This window comes from Aedes aegypti, chromosome 3, assembly GCF_002204515.2.
Source record: "Aedes aegypti strain LVP_AGWG chromosome 3, AaegL5.0 Primary Assembly, whole genome shotgun sequence".
NCBI lineage: Eukaryota > Metazoa > Arthropoda > Insecta > Diptera > Culicidae > Aedes > Aedes aegypti.
The window spans coordinates 303,169,714-303,189,297 of record NC_035109.1 but is presented as its reverse complement, the minus strand read 5'-3'; the positions used below and the strand labels follow the sequence as shown (position 1 = coordinate 303,189,297).

Here is a 19,584-nt window from a genome sequence, read left to right as displayed (position 1 = left end):
AGACAAAGCGTCTCTTAGCCTTGTATTAGTAAGGCTGCGAAAATGTCATCTCTCCCGGCAATTTTGACAGGCTGAAATAAACTCAATACCCATTCGATGGTGTGAAGATTCCACAGGCTTTCTGATAGGCATCTCTCCACCATACATGTCTTGGCTCATCTAAGACCTGTTCTTTTTTAAGGTTACCTAGACCATTTGAATGGTCTTCACCATTAGCGTTTCAGGTTTTGAAATGGCTTTAAACTGATTTAATACCTTAAATAAGCTTTCAAGCTATGATAAAACCAAAACTATTGATTGCTAATTGCCAATGGACTCCATAAGCACAATTTTCGCCCTCAGAAGATAGTGAAGGTCAAATGACTAGCTTTTGTTGAAATATTTTTTCACCATATTCTCACCATGTGAATTGATAAATGGTTCAATGCAATGATGATGAAAGGTACAATTAAAGTATTCTGTTCTATTGACACATGTGTCAGCTACTTACGTATACGAGTTGTGGGTTTGAATTGTGATAATGGTGTAGAGGTTTACCTGAAAAAGGAAGAAAATACAAAATGTTAAATATTAGTGTTTTTATAAGTTTTTTGCTAAAAGTATGGATCAGTTTCCTGCAAATTGGTCTTTCGAACTAAAAAAAAATTAGCCTTTAAATGTAAAAGTCACGAATAGAATATGATAACATAATTAAGAGAGTCAAGGCTACAGAGTAATTAGGATTATTTAGGTTTCAAAGATTCGTATTTTTTTATTTGTTTGGTGATGCTTGAATTGTTCTTGAGACGAAAATCCCTCTGAAATAACAACTTTGATTTCGGAGAAGATCCCCGGTTCTCTACGAGAAAAATTAGCAGTTTTTGAAACATTTCGAATGTACCTCGTTTCGAGGACTGCACAATTTTAGCGTGAATGAAGTTTCAGTTGGCAGACATTGCCACGGAGAATGGCTTGAAGTTTGTCAGGCCCGAAACCATATTTGATGTTAACTTTTCATCGTTATAACTCAACAAGGCCTTATAGATACAATTAATTGTAGGACTCTTGTAAATGCACCTTACCAAACTAATTTTATACAATAAGTTTGGTTTTGATACTAATATGAAGCCAATTTTGATTGTGTTCTTCGACTCATCTGAAAACTAAAAAAATATGCGACTATAGTTCCGTTGCATGTACAAATTATCACTACCGTTAAACGGAACTTTTTTTGACATTATTTCCACATTCTTTAACTTTGAGGATTTGTAACTCTTAGAATTATGGATAGATATTTTTAATTCTTTCCTATATTTAAGTTGTATATGTACGTAACAAATGTGCAAAATATGAGGCAAATCCATCAAGAAATAACAAAAATGCTTGAATAGCGTAAAAAGTGTGTCCTTCAATACAAAGAAGGGGCTACTTTGGACATTTTCACAATTTGCTAATGAAATAATTTTTCCTCATAACTTTCAAACTGATTCAATGAGTTATGTACAAAAACTGTTTTTTTTTTATTCTTACTGTTATATGTAGAAGGATCATATTAATACCGGTAACTTATTTAATACCAGTAAGTGATTTTCATTAAAAACGCAATCTATCAAGTAAAGTTTTGCAAGATCGTAAAGAAGTAAGTTTGCTTTTGTAATATGCTTTTAGCTTCTTAGCAGTTTAGAGCTGGCTTAAGAGTAGTTTATTTTAAGCATTTGAAGGATGCAATAGTTCTGTACTACAAATTCATGTAAAATATGACGGAAGATAGTTTTTTAGAGATTATGTTGTGAATTTGTCATTGGTACGTATTGAAAAAAGTGTGTTTTATGTCTATTCACTTTTACAAACATTTATTTTATTTTTTTTATGTTGTAAAACATACAAACCAAAACATTATAATAAAATAAAAGTCGTAGAAATAAGACCTTTGATCAGTTATTATAATAAAACAACAATTTTAAGCAAAACAAATCACAAGATTTTCATGAAACATGACGCTTTGATAGTTTTGTGATGCTCCCAATAAGTTTCCACGACATGGATAAAATTCAAACAATGTTTGCATGGCCAATTTTTTATACCTTGTGAATATTTATTCGGACTTTTTTTGAAATGTTTTCTTCTTCATCCTGTTATTGTTGATGTTGTTCCAATAAAAAATCATGCCTAGTGGTAGAGCATAGATTGGTTAATAAAAGTTCTGAAGACACAAAATTGCTCAGATTAATATAACCGCTGCTAATAAATACAAAAGGTGAGTGTCCAAAGTAGCCCCTGGAATGAAAAGTAGCCCCGTCCGACGGTACTGGTGATAAAGTTCATCAGAAATCAATAAGCGCCACATTTTCATGATATTCATTTTTTCCTCAACCTCACAGATACCAAAACAAGATCTTTCAGAAATCGACTCTTCATTGCCAATCTAGAAGCTTGGAGAAACACGACAAGCACTTTACTCTAAGAATACGTGTAATGCTACAAGCTAGATCGAAGTGATTCACCTCAACAGAAAGAGAAAAGAAGATAGCGTTCCTGAAGGTAGCCCGAGGCTTCCAAAACATTTTCATATGGAAGAAGAGGAAAGAGGTTCGACTGATGTGAATTTTATAGCTACTGGATTCGGCACTGCAGTCTTGGGAGGAATCAAAACGATGTTTTTAGATTTTTCCCGACGTTTCGACTCAGAATCGAGTCTTCTTCTGGGGATACTGTAATTGGGAGATTGTTATTTGTTTTGTTACATGTTATGTTCGTTCACTTATATTCTACTTAATCGTTCTTCGTGTATGTTAACACATACGATCATAGATAACATGAAGACAAACCAAAACAATCCAACGCTTCCACACATTTGTAAAAGACCCTATCGATAAGCTAGATCGTAGTAAAATAATATACAAAATACCATGTAGCAACTGCCAACAGTGCTACATAGGTATGACAAGAAACAGATTAAAAACAAGATTATACGGACACAAAACACACACCAACAAACTTAATAGATTAACAGAGTTGAGATACAGCAAAACAGATGCAAACATGCTATCATTAAAAGAGAAAACAGCACTTATCGAAATTTACGTCTGTGCACAGCCCATGTACAAACCTTTACATCAACAGTTATATGTTAACATACACGAAGAACGATTAAGTAGAATGTAAGTGAACGAACATATCATGTAACAAAACAAATAACAATCCCCCAATTACAATATTCCCAGAAGAAGACTCGATTCTGAGTCGAAACGTCGGGAAAAATCTAAAAACATCGTTTTGATTCCTCCCAAGACTGCAGGGCCGGATCCAGTAGCTATAAGATTTTCATATGTTCCCAAGGGTTCTCAAGAAGGTCCTAAGAGATTCGAAAAGTTCCTTAGGACTCCAGGGGTTCCAAAAGTTTTCAAATGTGTTTCAAAAATCATATTCTATCCTTGGGGTGTTTTAGAGATGCCTAGAAGATACCCATGGATTTTTTGTTAAGGATTTAAATAGTTTAGGAATTCAGTATTTAAAACTTTCAAAGAGGCTCTTAAGGTATCACTAGATACTTCCAACAGGTTTTTTAGACTTGCCTTTTATAAACCTTAGAAACCCCATTGGTAATTCCTTAAGAACTCTTTATGGACCTATTGAATATTCCTGGTACAACACTTTGGGAACAACTTGAAAACTCTGAAAATTTGTCAAACATCATGAAGCCTCTTGAAATCTTGAATATCAAGGAAAACATCTAAGGAATCATATTGAATCAAATGGAGACCTATAAAAATCCCAGAAAGAAATCCTTCTGGAAATCGCTTAATCCTTTGAGAATGTTTGAAGAAGTCTTTTATAGATCTAAAGTCTCCTTGGGATGATCAGAACTCGTTTAGAAGCTCATTTGTCGTGAACCGAGAATCAGGCCCATCAATACTGCTCATATTTGCAAGGTCAACGTAACCACCAGCTGGTAAAATGCTTTCTTTCTTCCCAGCTGCATTCTTGAATCTTTCTACAATTTCTATTAAAAAATCTATGCATTTGACAAACTTTGAGTTGACTGAGGGAGACTTTATGATTAATTTCTTACTTTTGTCATCTGCAGCCTGGGCCCCCAAGGGGGGCCGCGACGTCTTCTTAGGGGGTTACTTACATGTTTCTGTGTGGAATTCAAAATTCTTCACTGTCTCCTCTCAAACAATTCGTGGAACCCTCTCAAATCTATCAGTAGAATTTTTTTTGAGATTTTCAACAAATATTTTTAGCAATGATCCTTGGTAGATTATTGCAAATATTTTTCTAGTATATCTGACAACGTTTTCCGAGAGTTTCTGGAGAAGTTTAAATGATTTTTCTCACAGCCAACACTTGGTGTCATGTGCGCATTTTAATAGCTGCTTCTAACGGTGTTGTAGGCAATATTTTGGAAAAAAAATAGAGACTCATGTGTACTTACAGATTTTTATTCAATTCTTATGCAAATCTCTTTTAATTATTTCCCGAGAATGCTGTTATTTATGAATAATTTTGATGAATTGCTTGCGGATTTCAGTTGAAGTTTTCTCAAGTACCGTTTTGATCCATATTACGGACAGCTTTTAATTCCGGACACTCTTTTTTATATGGGAAATATTTCACACATAATGTTTCAATGTTTGCCTCAAAAGTCCGGACTTTCGAAGCTTTGGTTTGGAGTGGTTTGGAGCAGTGTTGTGAAAAACTCAATTTCTCACAACTCACGCTTGAGATTTTTCATGCGTGAGTTGTCAATCACGCAACTCAGCAGTCAAAAAATCACGGATGAGTTGGCTCACCTTTTTGACTCATTGTCTCGTATTTCCACAGTTTACTCACACACGGCAATAATTTCTTGTTAGTCTGGTAAAATTATAGTAATCCTTTCTAACGTAAACAACAATATTCGGATTTCACGAGTTTTTGCCGGGTTTTGCGACTGAATCATTTTTTACGGTTTGAGTTGATTGAGTTGATTTTGCATGAAAATCTCAAGCGTGAGATTTGCGAAGCAGATCTCTAATGAGTTTGCTCTCTCGGGAGAGCGTATTGATTGACATTTGAGTGCGAGTCTATCAACACTGGTTGGGAGATTTCAATCGATTATTTGACTTCTCTATTAATGAATTCGAATCATAGTGTCCGGAAATCAAAGCAAACGTTAGTAAGCGTCCGGAATGAGAATCACGGGAAGTCAACACATTTCCATTTATTTCAAATAACTTATGTTGCGGAATCAAAATCTTCACCCACCATTCGAATGCTAAGGGTTTTTAAGGCTTGATATCGCAGAGGAATCATACAAACTGATTTATTTTATATGCCTTTTGATGAGTAACACTTCACTGAGGCCTTAAGTGTCCGTAATATGAATCAAAACGGTATCTGACCCGCACGATTTTTTTTATCAAATTTCGGTATAATCCATGACGAAAGTTCATCAAGGATTACTCGTAAAAATGAATGATAAATGCCTAACTGAAATCATAGTGGGCTTCTCCAGAATATCATAGGAATGGTTTTGGAACTAGTCAGGGGGTCGTTGCTTTAAAAAGGCTGGAAACTACTGCATTGAGTAAATGAACTCGTTTTTCATACAAAAATTTGACTGTTTAAGGAATTTGCAGCACAGTTAAATTAAATCTTATATAAATAAAAATGGAATGGTGATTGAATGTCACGAAATGGGTTGAGAACGGGTTATTCGATTTGAACAATTCTTTCCTTGTTGCTGTTGTCAGGAAAAAGTCTAGGAAAGTTTTCGGAACAGTCAACAAATCGGGAGAAAACTAATCTGTCATTTTGTATGGTAGATTTCATGACCATTTTTCAACAGCCTACTTGAGGAGCCGCGGAACAAATATGCGTAGAACGGCAGACTATTAAAATAATAATATTGAAATATTACGGATCGCTGTTTGTAGCATTATAACATTTATCAGGTTGGCCTATTGAAATGGTGTGACCATAGATAGCTTGCCTGCTCTTAATTAATCCTCAGAATATTTCTCGCATAACTTATGATCTTGCCTTAAAAGCCATTGGTAACCGAATGTGTAGCATATTGTGCTAAATCAAATGAATGGACCTTGGTTGAAACTATTACTTTTACTTATTACTACTGGTGGACAGATGATCTCTCTCTTCATCGTAGTATTGTTAAATTAAGTGTAAATTTAGTCAGTTGCTTATTAACAATTAGCTACACACTGGGTTACCAATGTCCTTTAGGGTGCAATCATAAATTAAGCGAGAATTGGACCTTTTTAATTTTAAGAATTGAAATTAGAAAATTTCGAAAAATTTTGTAAACTTAACAATGATTGTGCACGCTCAAAAAAGCGTTCTGGAAAACGTGAACTGTCAAAAATACACCGTGAACGACCATGATTGGTCTCGTATACATAGAGTTAGGGGCCCAGATAGCCGTAGCGGTAAACGCGCAGCTATTCAGCATGACCATGCTGAGGGTCATGGGTTCGAATCCCACCGGTCGAGGATCTTTTCGTAAAGGAAATTTTCTCGACTTCCCAGGGCATAGAGTATCTTCGTACCTGCCACACGATATACACATGCAAAAATGGTCATTGGCATAGTAAGCTCTCAGTGAATAACTGTGGAAGTGCTCATAAGAACACTAAGCTGAGAAGCAGGCTCTGTCCCAGTGGGGACGTAACGCCAGAAAGAAGAAGAAGAAGAGAACATGATCTAGTTCACGGTGTATTTTTGTTGTTGACGAGTTCACGCCTGATGTTCACGGATACGAGAACGGATTTTTTTCTGTGTGCGTTGGGAGCTTCTTCATCTTCTTTTTGGCATATGGTCTCACTGGGACAGAGTCTGCTTCGCAGATGATATTCTATGCCCAGGGGAGTCAAGGAAATTTCCATTACAAAAAGATCCTGTATCGACCGGGAATCGAACCCAGACACCTTCACCATGGCTTTGCTCTGTAGCCGCGGACATTAACCACTCGGTTAAGGAATGTAGGAGGCTAGAATACTTCTATATGGCGAGGAAACAAAAATAAATTCGAATAAATTCAAGATTCATGATACTAAAAAACAACATCGACATGCCATAAAATATCGTGCAAACATTCAAACAACAAACAACATGCAATTACCTTTATCGCTTAAACTACCACTTCGGCTATTCTTCGGTTTCAGAAAGATCACTCTCGGTTCCATCACTACCAGCTTCCGCTTCGCGTCTGCACTAGACCACAACCCACGACAGGACCATTTGGACCATTCACTGACTGCCTGTCGACTGCCTGACTATTGTCACACGAATTCCCGAATCACTTGTTTTTCTTTTATTTCCTGAATCGCGCAAATCGCTCACTTCACACCACTTCGGGCAGATCGTTGAACAACGGAGTCTCTCTGTTATCGTTTGGGGCGATCGTCGAATGTCAAACAACCGTCAATTGAGGCGAATTAAGCGTGCTCGCCTCCGATATGAGACTCCCCAAACAAAACTGCAGCCAAAACGGGACCAAAATCAACACACACTTCAAAGCTTGTTAGCACTTTTATTGTTACGAGCCATTCCGGGTAACGACAAAGAAGATCGTGTTCGCCGATAGTTGGTGAAGAGTTGCGAGTAAGTGTTATTCTAAGAACATCATCCGCTCGGCACCACACGCTGTTGTCGTCGCCGTTTTCCGTTGATTCTGCGGCGGCTTCGAATTTCCGTCTTTTTTAATGTTGTTTAGATTTTCTGTATTATAATGCTTTTATGTTTCTCACTCACTACTTGTTGCTGCGTCGTCGTCGTCGTTGCGTTTTTTGGTCATCATGCGAGTTTTTATTAAGCGTGCCTAAAATGTGTAACAAACGGTTTGATTAATTTGTCGTATTCCGGGATCTGCCTGGGCTCGCTTCCACCACTCTTCTTTGTCCGGCTGGTGCTGGTGGAAGTCCCCCGAAGGCAGCCCAAATTTACGCCACTGCAAAGTGATTCGTGGTCCCTTGGCTGTCGTTAAAAGTGTCTTGACCAAACACGAGTAGTATGCTCCAGGCGATTTTTAAGAGAAATAAAACACTGGTTTTGTCGGGGGGTCAACCCATCCCATGGATCAGAGAATATTAATTTGGACGAAACACTTGACGAGTCCGACTTTGAGTCAAACGAGCAACAATTTGCTGATATGGCCCTTTTTCGAGGCGGTGATAGAATGGACCTAAGGGGCCGTCCATAAATGACGTATCATTCTTTCACTGATTTTTTACACCCCCCTCCCCCCTCGTAGCATTTCGTCACAAATGCTGATACCTCCCCTTGGAAAATACGTAGCATTTCAAGCAACCCCCTCCCCCCTTCTTCTTCTTCTTCTATCTGGCGTTACGTCCCTACTGGGACAAAGCCTGTTTCTCAGCTTAGTGTTCTTATGTGCACTTCCACAGTTATTAACTGAGAGCTTTCTTTTGCCAATTGACCATTTTTGCGTGTGTATATCGTGTGGCAGGTACGAAGATACTCTATGCCCTGGGAATCGAGAAAATTTCCTTTACGAAAAGATCCTCGACCAGCGGGATTCGAACTCACGACCCTCAGCATGGTCATGCTGAATAGCTGCGCGTTTACCGCTACGGCTATCTGGGCCCCTACATTTTTTTTATTTGTTTTCCTTAGCAATTGGGTTAAAACAAATAATTGGAATTCAAAAGTTCAATACAGATTTTGCTACTACAGTCGACTCTCCACATCTCGATGTTCTACATCTCGATATTTCTTCCTATGTCGATGATTTTTTCGGTCCCTTCATTCTGCACACATTTTCACTCTCCATATCTCGATATCCTCCTTATCTCGATATCTCCCTATCTCGATGTGATTTTCGTTCCCAATTTTCTCCCCGTATGTCGATATGCTCATTATCAAAGGTTACTAGACTAGATTTAAGAGATTGAAAACAATTTGCGAAGATGAAATGACATCTGTTTGTTTTTGATTTTCTTGGCAACGGAATGATTTTCAATCTAGTATTCGTTAAAAATTTGTTCCATGTCTCGATCTCTCCCTATCTCGATGGTCCCTTCGATATCGAGATGTGGAGAGGCAACTGTAATTACTGACTGAAACGTAAGGATAATTTAACGAATAAATGTTTGATTTGCAGTAGCGCTCAAAAGTAATTTGGAAAACAGTTTTGAATGAACTTTCCTATTTAAGTTGTTGGCTAAATTGTATTACTTTTGCTGATGAACAATTAGTTTACAGCTGAAAATATATAAAAAAAAGGAAAAATCTTTGATTGGATTGATGAAGCTAACAGTAACGAGTTGGGGTACAATAGATTTGCTAATATGTTTAAAAGAAATTTAGTTATATTAGAGGATTGTTTTTTAATTATTCGTTGTTAGGAAACAGATTTCAATGAAAAAGATCAAGATAAGATATATTTGATTTGAAATTGATATTCGTCATTATTATCCAAATTCAAATCCATTCATCAATCAGGTACCAGATGTAGAAAAGATTACACTTGTAATATTTGGAATGTTCAGAAAATCTTAGCGATTACACTGCGGAACACGTTTTTGTCTCCAGCACCAAAATACCGCTATTCACTTAATTAAGGGTTGCTGAATACATTGCCGTTTTCAGAAATATCATAGCACGTCCAGTTTTGGAGATATTGACTGTTGAAAATGCAAAAAATGACTATTTCAGCCAACTTGCATGCAAGTTTCCCAGCTTGTAAGGTAATATATTGGCTTAATTTGCCACTGAATTCAAACTTTATGTGTATAACAATACTTATCATCAAAGTTTGTATTATTTTCGATACGGAAAAGTTATTTTTTGATGGTTTAGAGAATTGTTGTATTTTGCCATAGAGTAAGGTGGGGCAAAAGTTCGACCTTAGTGGTATAATCAAAGTTTCCAGGAAAATAATAGCAGACGAAACAAAACAAATGCCATACAGCGAACCTTCAACATATTGGCTATAACTTTGCTGAAGAAACTTATGTCAAAATATTTACCCATTTTTAGTTATAACAGTTTCAAAATTGATTGTCTTAAACGAACTTTTGCCCCACCGGTGGGGCAAAAGTTCGAATCTAGTGTGGGGCAAAAGTTCGTTGGCTAAAACACAAAATATCAATACTTTTATGCCAGGCATACTTTATACCAGCAGTAAACTTATGTTTGCCGAAAAACACACACTAAATTTTCATCAAAAAATGTCCAAAACAGAGTTAATTGTAATACACCCAAAAACTAGCAGTTTTTCGCAAAACTAAGTGAAAATGTAAAATTTGTGTGACATTTTTCGCACGATCAGGCAAATTCCGCTAAATTTGAAGATAATATGTAGATTTCAGGAAATTTGAAACATTTTCCGTGGGTTTATACATGGGTCGAACTTTTGCCCCGCAGATTCGAACTTTTGCCCCGCTATGGGCCAAAAATTGATTCCAACTATTTATGGAAAAACTAATACACGTCAAAGCATCCTTATGATAGGCCTAGAAACGCCCATACATAAAATATTGAAAAATATTTTATCTTCATTTGGTTCCATGTATCGAAAGTTTGACCAAATATTACAATATTTACGTCGAAAAACAACAAATTGCCATAACTTTTCCAAATCTCAATCGATTTTTATGATATTTGGAGTGAAAGTCTCTTACTTGAATAGCATTCGAACCACCATAACATTTCTAAGTTTTGATTTGATTTGAGCTAGAAATCTCAAAAAGAAACTCTTGCCCCACTCGAACTTTTGCCCCACTTTACTCTATAGAAGAAACGAAGAATTTTGTATGGAGACTGCAAGCATGTTGAATAAATCGGTTTTTTCAAAATTTAATCGCGCAATTTCAATCAAATTATGTCTGAAAAGAAAGTTCAAGTTCTATTTTGCATGTTTGGTGGATTAGATTACAAAAAAGTATGATAAATTGTACTTTAAATTTCATGTAAACATTAATAAAAGCAGTGTTTTGTACAACTTTGGCGACCTGTAGCTAAAAATTGTGACGTGCTGGAACATTTCTGAGAACGGCATCAGATTCAGCAGCCCCAAATCTACTAGAGACACATAATTTAGTTCTTGAGACACGCAAACATGTCATTTTTGTTACGCTGTGTTATTGTACAAGTTATTCAACTTTATTGATATTTCAGCTTAACTTCATTATCGTTCCCCATACTGAAATAATCTTACACAACCTATAACGAAACAATAAAAAATACTAAAAATAATCGTTCTTCAAATTACCAAGCCAAGAAAATTGAATGATAGAACAATTTCGATAACACTCGAATCTGTTGTCCAGGCTTCTCCATCAAGTTTTATTCAGGCTATTCCATCAAGAGCATTGATATATCAAAACAAATCGATGAGTTGATTGGGTGCAGATCTTCTGCAACCTTGAGAGCATAATTCACGGAATGAATATCTTGTTTGAATGTAATATTTGCCAAAACGAACATATTTTTTAAGAAATAAGCTCTAACAGAATATATGAATAAAACTAAAACAATGTTTTCCAAGTCGTTAAAGCGTTGATTTTTAATTGATTTATTTATCTTTTAATTTATTTATTTATAAATTAATTTATTGTTACATGAATATATTGCACTACAGAAAATCTAAAATTTTGTTACAATTTTTTCAATCTTGCCATATGAATGTTTTGAAGCTGAATCATCATTTTATAACCCAACTTTATAAGTCAAACAATGAAAAAAGAAGTTTGATAAAAAAAAATTGTGTGTCATTTTTTTCAGCGCCTCTTATTTTAGCGGCGTGATCCAAAATGCTACGTCCACTAGCTATGACCCCTCCCTCCTACTCGTCACACATCGTCACAAATTCGTGAAGCCCCCCCCCCCTTCCCCCTAAAAAGCTACGTCATTTATGGACGACCCCTAAGTTTAAAGACTAGATTTGCTGTTTGTCTCTCAGTGTTCGAGTAGATACCGCTATGCTGTTTTGTGACGAGTTTTGTGTAGCGCACCATAAAACCGAAATTAGTTGGAAATTATGGTTGTTCTAACAATTTGGTCTACGCTTCATAGAGATCATTTCATGATGGCAAGGGCTGCTCGCCTGGGGGAAGTTTCGAGGGACTGTTAGTTTTAATGGCACCTTGCGCGCCCCCAAACTTGGGGAAATATGAGGATTTGGGGGAATCGGGAACTGAGGAAGGTGTGAACGAAGATGGTTTAATGATGGCTTTGAAATGAACAGAGCAATTTGTTCTGCTAATTGAAAATTAACGTTTTTTAGGCTGAAAAGCAGATTCAAACAGGGCCTTCTTTAGCCTTGGAAATGTTCCCGGCTGGAAGACAAAGGTACACGGGTAGAAATCAGAATCCAAAAACAAGATTATGACTCATGATATCATGATTCCAGCGTGTTTTCGTCTTATGAAAATACACCATGATTTGGACTCATGATATCATGAGTAACACACGCGTTAGGTTTTTGTAGCTGATTGCTCGGAATCATGATTCAAATGCCAAAAATGCTGAGTCGCGCATCCGTTTATGATCGACAAAATAAAAAAAAAAAAGTTAAAAATAGCATACTTTGAGATTCGAGCCAAGAACCTTCCGATTGTGAGCCACGTACTCTACCACTCAACTTGAAATAAGAGTGATCGATACGAATGAGATGAAGCAAAGTGCGCCGCTTAGTGTTTTCATACTGGATGTTACGCTTATGAGGAATCATGATTATGACTCCAGGAACCATGATTTGTGATCCTGATATTATGACCTAACCAATTTATGAATTTCATGATTTGTAAATCATGGTGTGGGGATCAGATATTTATCCGTGTATGTTGAAGTTTTCTGGATTCTATTCACAGATAGTAAAGGATCTTTTAGTAATGGAAATTTGCTGTTTAGTAAGAAACAGATTCTGTCGCAATGCCAAGAAGAATAAGTGACAACACTCTGGAGTGAACGCTTCTGTAACAATCTTAAGATTTTCGACAAATTACTTGAAGCAGCCTTCCATCAGAGTTTCAGAATTCTTGGAGTGGTTGATTTTTGTCTATTGTAGAAATTATCAGTGACGCACTTACGAAGATAATTTTTGGGAGTCTCTGTGAACGAATTACCATCATATTATTGTCGAACTTAAAGAAGAAATTTGGGTAGAGTAAGTTTGTTTTCATATTCATGAGGAATCATCTAATGAAATTTTTGGGTGAAATACCTACAGAACTTCTTGGAACCTTTTTCATCAATTTTTCAATGATATTTGATAAAACTTCTTATTCTTGGTTTTGGAAAAACTTCTTGACGATTTTCTGGTGATTCTACGGTTATTTTTTGTTTTTGTTTGTACATTTTTTTATAAATTTCTCAAAAAAATATTCCAATAACTTTCGACAAAAAATCTACAGAATTTTCTAGAATCATATCGTTTTGAATCATCAGTTTAGGGATCCGATAAAACTTTTATATTAAATTTTAGAAAGTTTTTTTGAAGAATTTCTGGGATTTTCCGATTATTTTTGGTATAGTGTTAAAGGAGTTTGTGATAAAATTTCTGAATAAATATCTGCGGAAATTAATGTGGTAGTTTATAGCAATAATTTCTATAAAATATTCTGTGAGCACAATTAGTTTTTTGTTACATGAGTGTTGGAAATTCCGGATGAACTTAAAGATTTCTTTCCAAGCATTATTTTAGAAAAGCCTCTAGATGTTATTTTAAGAAGACTCCCTTAACAATTCATCGCTTAGATGCATTTCAAAATCGTCCCAGGAATTATGGCACATTTTTCGGCATATAATTCAATGGCTCGGATGCAGTTTTTATTCAAAAAAAAGTTTAATGTTTTTCCCAATCCAAACAGAATAAAATGGTTTAACTTCTGCTGATCACTTGTGGGCACGAGCAAAGCAGGCATCGTGCACCCTCGCTAATTTGAATGATACTTCTGCAAACCATCGGTGTTCATTTCCAATTTGTCACTCCACCTCTACTCTGGTTACATCTTAAGCTGCTATGTTTTAATTCCGGGCATTGTTTCACTACGGTTCATTCTTATCTGAATAACGTTTGAACCATTTTTAAATAGGAACAATGTGCAAATTAAAAAGTGTTCAGGCGTTTAATCTCAGGCGTCAAACCAACGAGGGTACCCGATAGTCCATGGATGACTACTAATCTGTCACTTCATTGCATCAACATCGAAATCTATTATATCTATTCTAAAAATTTTTTTCAAAAGTATTGAAAAAACTTGGTAAATGAACTGTAAATCTGTATATGTATTTTAGACAGAGCGTTACGCGTATATAATTTGACCACCTCCATTTTATTTTGCCTTAAATGGCCAAATTATGTACGCGTAACGGTCTGTCCAAATTATTTTGATCACTCTAACTTACGTAAATATTTCAGGCTACAGAAGTTTTCTCATGTTCGGTTATTCGTTTTCCGAACAATGATTTGTAGAAATGGGCAAAAAGAATGGGAGCCGTTCAAAAGATCTGGATCACTAAAAAGAATGAGCACTTTTTTGGCGTGAGTCGGGCGTGATCAGACGCACAGAAAAAGAACACACCGATTCTTTTCTCCTGTTCTCCTTCTTTTTTGGCATTATTATAACGCTTGACTCGTGTCTTGGTTTGCGCGGTACGGCACACATGCAAACACAATTTGCTCCGCACTCTCAGCATACACAACTACCTTCCCCGCCCACTTGCATACAGGCACATAAATATAGAGAGCAAAAGTCCCTACTTAAATTGTTCATTTTACGGTGAAACGTTCTCGCAACATAACTTAAAAACAACTTTGACAGACAGTTTTCAGATTTACAAAGGCGAGAAAGAGAACTTTTTTTTGATGACGTCACCGTGCAATGGGCCATTTGTTCGGGTAGGGGGAATCGGCCGCGTATACCATGAGTGTCTGGCAAAGAATGAGAGAGCGAAAAATACAACGCATGACGCGCAACAGAGAATAACCGCTTTTTTCCTTTCAGTCGGTTCAGTTCGCTCTTCTTTTACGAACCGCTGAGCTACTTAACTGTTCAAAAGATTCGGTTCACTTAAATGAATGACTCGGGGCCCAGATAGCCGTAGCGGTAAACGCGCAGCTATTCAGCATGACCATGCTGAGGGTCGTGGGTTCGAATCCCGCTGGTCGAGGAACTTTTCGTAAAGGAAATTTTCTCGATTCCCAGGGCATAGAGTATCTTCGTACCTGCCACACGATATACACATGCAAAAATGGTCAATCGGCAAAGAATGCTCTCAGTTAATAACTGTGGAAGTGCTCATAAGAACACTAATCTGAGAAGCAGGCTCTGTCCTAGTTGGGACGTAACGCCAGAAAGAAGAAGAAGAAATGAATGACTCGGGTCGGATCCGTTCACTAAAAATGGCCGTTTTGTCCATCTCTAATGATTTGATGTGAGTCTGTTTTGATTAAAAAAAAATTAAACAAATTGGTACAACCGTTTTTGAAAGATGAACATTCATGTTTCTTGTTCCATTCTGTCTTAATAAAATCTTTAAAACATTAAAAATCATCGTTTTGTAATTTTGAGATTTCTTGGAGACAACTCTTTTTGTATGATTTTTCCAGAGAAACTCGTTATTACGTGACATTGTATAGCTCACATTTCATTTTTTTGATAGATTGATTGAAAACAAAATGGCGGCCAAATAAACCACGCCCGCCACGGTACAATCTGGAACGACTCAAGCTACCCGAAGTCGCAACCGATAACGCGCAAAGCCTTGAAGCAGCGTTGCCGGAAGAGAGAGAGCTCACCGAAGCCCCTCTTGACGACTGCTGGAGTAGTCTCAAAGCAGCCATTAACAACGCAGCAGAAGGTGCCATTGGGTTCGTGAAAGGAGATCGGCGGAACGGTTGGTTCGACGAGGCGTGTCAGACGGTTTTGGACGAGAAGAATGCAGCGCGGGCGATGATGCTGCAGCAAAGCACCCGTCAAAACGTGGAACGATACAAACAGAAGCGAAGACAGCAAACCCATCTTTTCCGGGATAAAAAGCGCCGCCTGGAAGAGTTGGAGTGCGAAGAGATGGATCAGCTGTATCGTTCTCAAGAAACACGTAAGTTCTACAAGCATCCCGCAAAGGCTTTGTGCCGCGAACCGAAATGTGCCGGGATATGGAGGTATCTTGACGGACGAACGTGAGGTGATTGAAAGATGGAAGCAGCACTACGATGAACACCCACAATAGGTTAAGTTAAGGATGCTATCAAACAGCTCAAGAACAACAAAGCAGCTGGAAAGAATGGTATTGGAGCGGAACTTATTAAAATGGGCCCGGACTGGTTGGCCACTTGTCTGCACCGTTTGATAGCCTGGATCTGGGATACAGAACAGCTACCGGAGGAGTGGAAGGAGGGAACAATATATCCAATATACAAAAAGGGTGACAAGTTAGAATGTGAGAACTATCGAGCGATCACCATTCTTAACCCAGCCTATAAAGTGCTTTCCCAGATCATCTTCCGCCGTCTATCGCCACTGGCAAGCGGATTTGTGGGAAGCTATCAAGCTGGTTTTGTCGACGACAGACCAAATCTTTATGTTACTGCAGATCCTCCAAAAGTGTTGCGAATATCAAGTACCTACGCACCACCTATTCATCGATTTCAAAGTGGCCGCGAAGAGCTATGGAAGATTATGGACAAGAATGGTTTTCCCGGGAAACTGACTAGACTGATCAAAGCAACGAAGGATAGTGTACAGTGCTGTGTGAACATATCGGGTGCATTATCGAACCCGTTTGAAACATGCAAAGGACTTCGACCTGCCTCCTGTTCAATATTGCGCTAGAAGGTGTTATGGAACGGGCGGGCTTCAACATGCGGGGCACAATCTTCAATAAATCCAGCCAGTTCATCTGCTTTGCTGACGACGTGGACATTGTCGGAAGAACCAGGTGGTTTCTGAACAGTATACATGGCTGAAACGTGAAGCAGATCGAGTTGGATACGTAGAATACGTCGAACACGTCGAAAACGGAATATCTGCTGGCTGGAGAAACCGAGCGCGATAGAGTTCGAGGTGGTGGACGAATTTGTCTACTTCGGATCATTGATAACGCGCAGCAGAGAAATTCGAAGACGTATCATTGCCGGAAGTCGTGCTTACTACGGACTCCACAAGACCTTGCGGTCTGGAAACCTTCTCTTTCGTACTAAGTGTACTATGTACAAGATGCTGATAGGACCGGTAGTCCTCTACGGGCATGAGACGTGGACAATGTTTGAAGAGGACCTGCAAGCGCTAGGAGTTTTTGAACGACGTGTGCTTAGGACGATCTTCAGCGGAGTATATGAGAACGAAGTATGGAGGAGAAGAATGAACCACGAGCTTGCGCAACTCTATGGTGAACCCAGTATCCAGAAAGTCGCCAAAGCTGGAAGGGTACGATGGGCGGGACACCTTATGAGAATACCGGACAACAATCCCGCAAAAATGGTGTTCACCTCAAATCTGGCCGGTACAAGACGAAGGGGAGCGCAACGAGCTAGGTGGTTTGACCAAGTGGATCTTGGAAGTGTGGGGCGATCGAGATATTGAAGGTTAGCAGCCATGGACCGAGTTAGTTGGCGTAACATTGTGGCGCAGGTTATGTCTTGAAGGACGTAGAGCCAGCAAAAGTAAAGTAAGAGCGCTCATCAGCACTCAAATACGAATGTCAATTTCAGCGGAATATATAAATAATCATTCGTTACTGCAATTGGATGCCTTCAGCACACGGAGTCAGCAGTGAACCATTCTGTTGCCGTTTTTGACAAAAAAGTAGAAAGCGCATTGGAAATTGAAACACTTCGCTTAGTAGGAGAAACGGCAATCTCGCTCTTGATTGTGTGTGGAAGTGAGCGAAGAGAATGCAACAATCGAGTGAGTGTTTCCCATGCCTGCGGCAAAAGTGTTCCAGAATATGTTTTATTAGAAGTTTGTTATTATTTTGTGTTCAATTATAACTTTGGAACCGCCATGAAGACGAACAATTTCTTGATAAAATGGAGCAAAAATCAATATTTCAATCAAAGTTGGTGCGATTTTCCAATTTCGAAAGGAATCTTAATCGAATTCTTGTGAAACTAATTTGATGGAAGAGACAAATATTTTTTAGAATTTTCAAAAATATGAAAATATGATGATAGTTTGGACTCTGACTTTCGATCGCTAATATCATTCATATTATGATCTTGAACTTTGTTTCGAACACCTTGTGCAGAATTACTCATGTGAATTCACGCAGTGCAGTAGTAGAGTATAGATACAGATCCGTTAAGTAGAAGTGGTTGATTCTTTTTAGACGTCTGTCGGTGAACCAGTAGTAAGGAACCAGGAGACATAAGAATAACAACAAATGGTGAGCCCGTTCAATATTTCAAAAATCTTGCAAACAACTTAATTCGTTGGATTTTATACACATAAATTTTGTGCAGTATGTCTCATTTGATGAAAATTACAAAAAAAAATCAAAACAAAACTTAGATGAACAGGATGGTGTTATCAATTTATAAAACTCCAAAGACACGATGAGTAAGCTGAAGAGAAAGAATTGATTGAATCAAAAACAAGCGTAACTCAAGCTTATCTCGCTGCCACAAATACGAATAGTCGTAACTTTTAAACCATCACACATTCAATGCCAAGCTAATCTTGTCTAATCACGCCTGTCATGGCACCAACTCAAGCGCCAATATCCTTATATGTCTCCATGGAAGAGATCGCAACTTCGCGCAAATCAACCCAACCAAAATCTCGTTACGGAATTCGTCACATCATTCCACACGCAAAGACGACTTTGGAGAAGCAGATGACAGCAGTTAAGCCATTAGGCTTCAGGGCTAGAGATGGAGACAGCTCGCCAACACATCAGACATATCTAATCATCTCCGGACGATGTGCGCTCAAGAGCTATCAACGGGCTCGCGAGAGAAGCTGACATTTAATGGACGCCCCGAAATCGATTCGCACCGCTCGCTCCAAGATCTACTACCGCTCCGGGCAATCAGAAGCTTTTTGCCATCTTCGCAATTCGTATGGGAGTGATTTATTAAAATTCCACTCGATGGCGAAACAGCTGAGAATGCGGAGGCCTGACCGTAAAATCGGCTGATTATGTTTTATTTTCTGCAGATTGTGCAGCCATAGTGCGATCTACTCGCCGCGCTAAGCTGTTAAACCACAAGCTGCTAATTAAAAGATTTTATCTGTCCGATAAATCAGGCTCCTAGGCCTCAGAGTGCTTCCAGCGAGCTGTTGGAAAGTCTGTGCTAGCTACGACACCTACATGACGCCAACTACAACGCGATGACGTTTGTTCATCGCAAGTGTCAGAACATCACGAAGACGAAGGCTGGACGGGTTAGCAAATTGGAGTTGGTTATGGTGTCGTAATTAGCCCCTTGTACATTCAAGCGCAATTACTCATCGTTAGGTTTGAAATGCCAACCAGCAGTAGTTTCTACAAACCAGTTCTTCTGCGCTACTGCTGTCGGCCGGACTGCCCCGTGACCTTGTCCGAGTTGCTGAAACGGTCAACGGGAATCCGAAACCGGAGCGCGCCCCAAAATGGAGCTCCGCTCCGGGGGAAATCCCAAGTTCACCGTTGTGC

General features: G+C 38.3%; 1 protein-coding gene across 5 annotated transcripts in view; it reads right to left on the bottom strand.

The window, feature by feature from the left end:
• Positions 1–19,584, bottom strand: part of LOC5572713 — a 471,505-nt gene that overhangs the window by 95,496 nt on the left and 356,425 nt on the right. For 3 of the 5 annotated variants that reach the window (XM_021850446.1, XM_021850444.1, XM_021850445.1), the window contains exon 2: positions 7,103–7,801. The exons of the other annotated variants lie outside the window; for them this stretch is intronic. In XM_021850446.1, coding sequence (XP_021706138.1) covers positions 7,103–7,166 — 64 coding nt within the window. In that variant the 5' untranslated portion in view covers positions 7,167–7,801. The remainder of the gene's footprint in view (positions 1–7,102; positions 7,802–19,584) is intronic. 5 annotated transcript variants of the gene reach the window in all.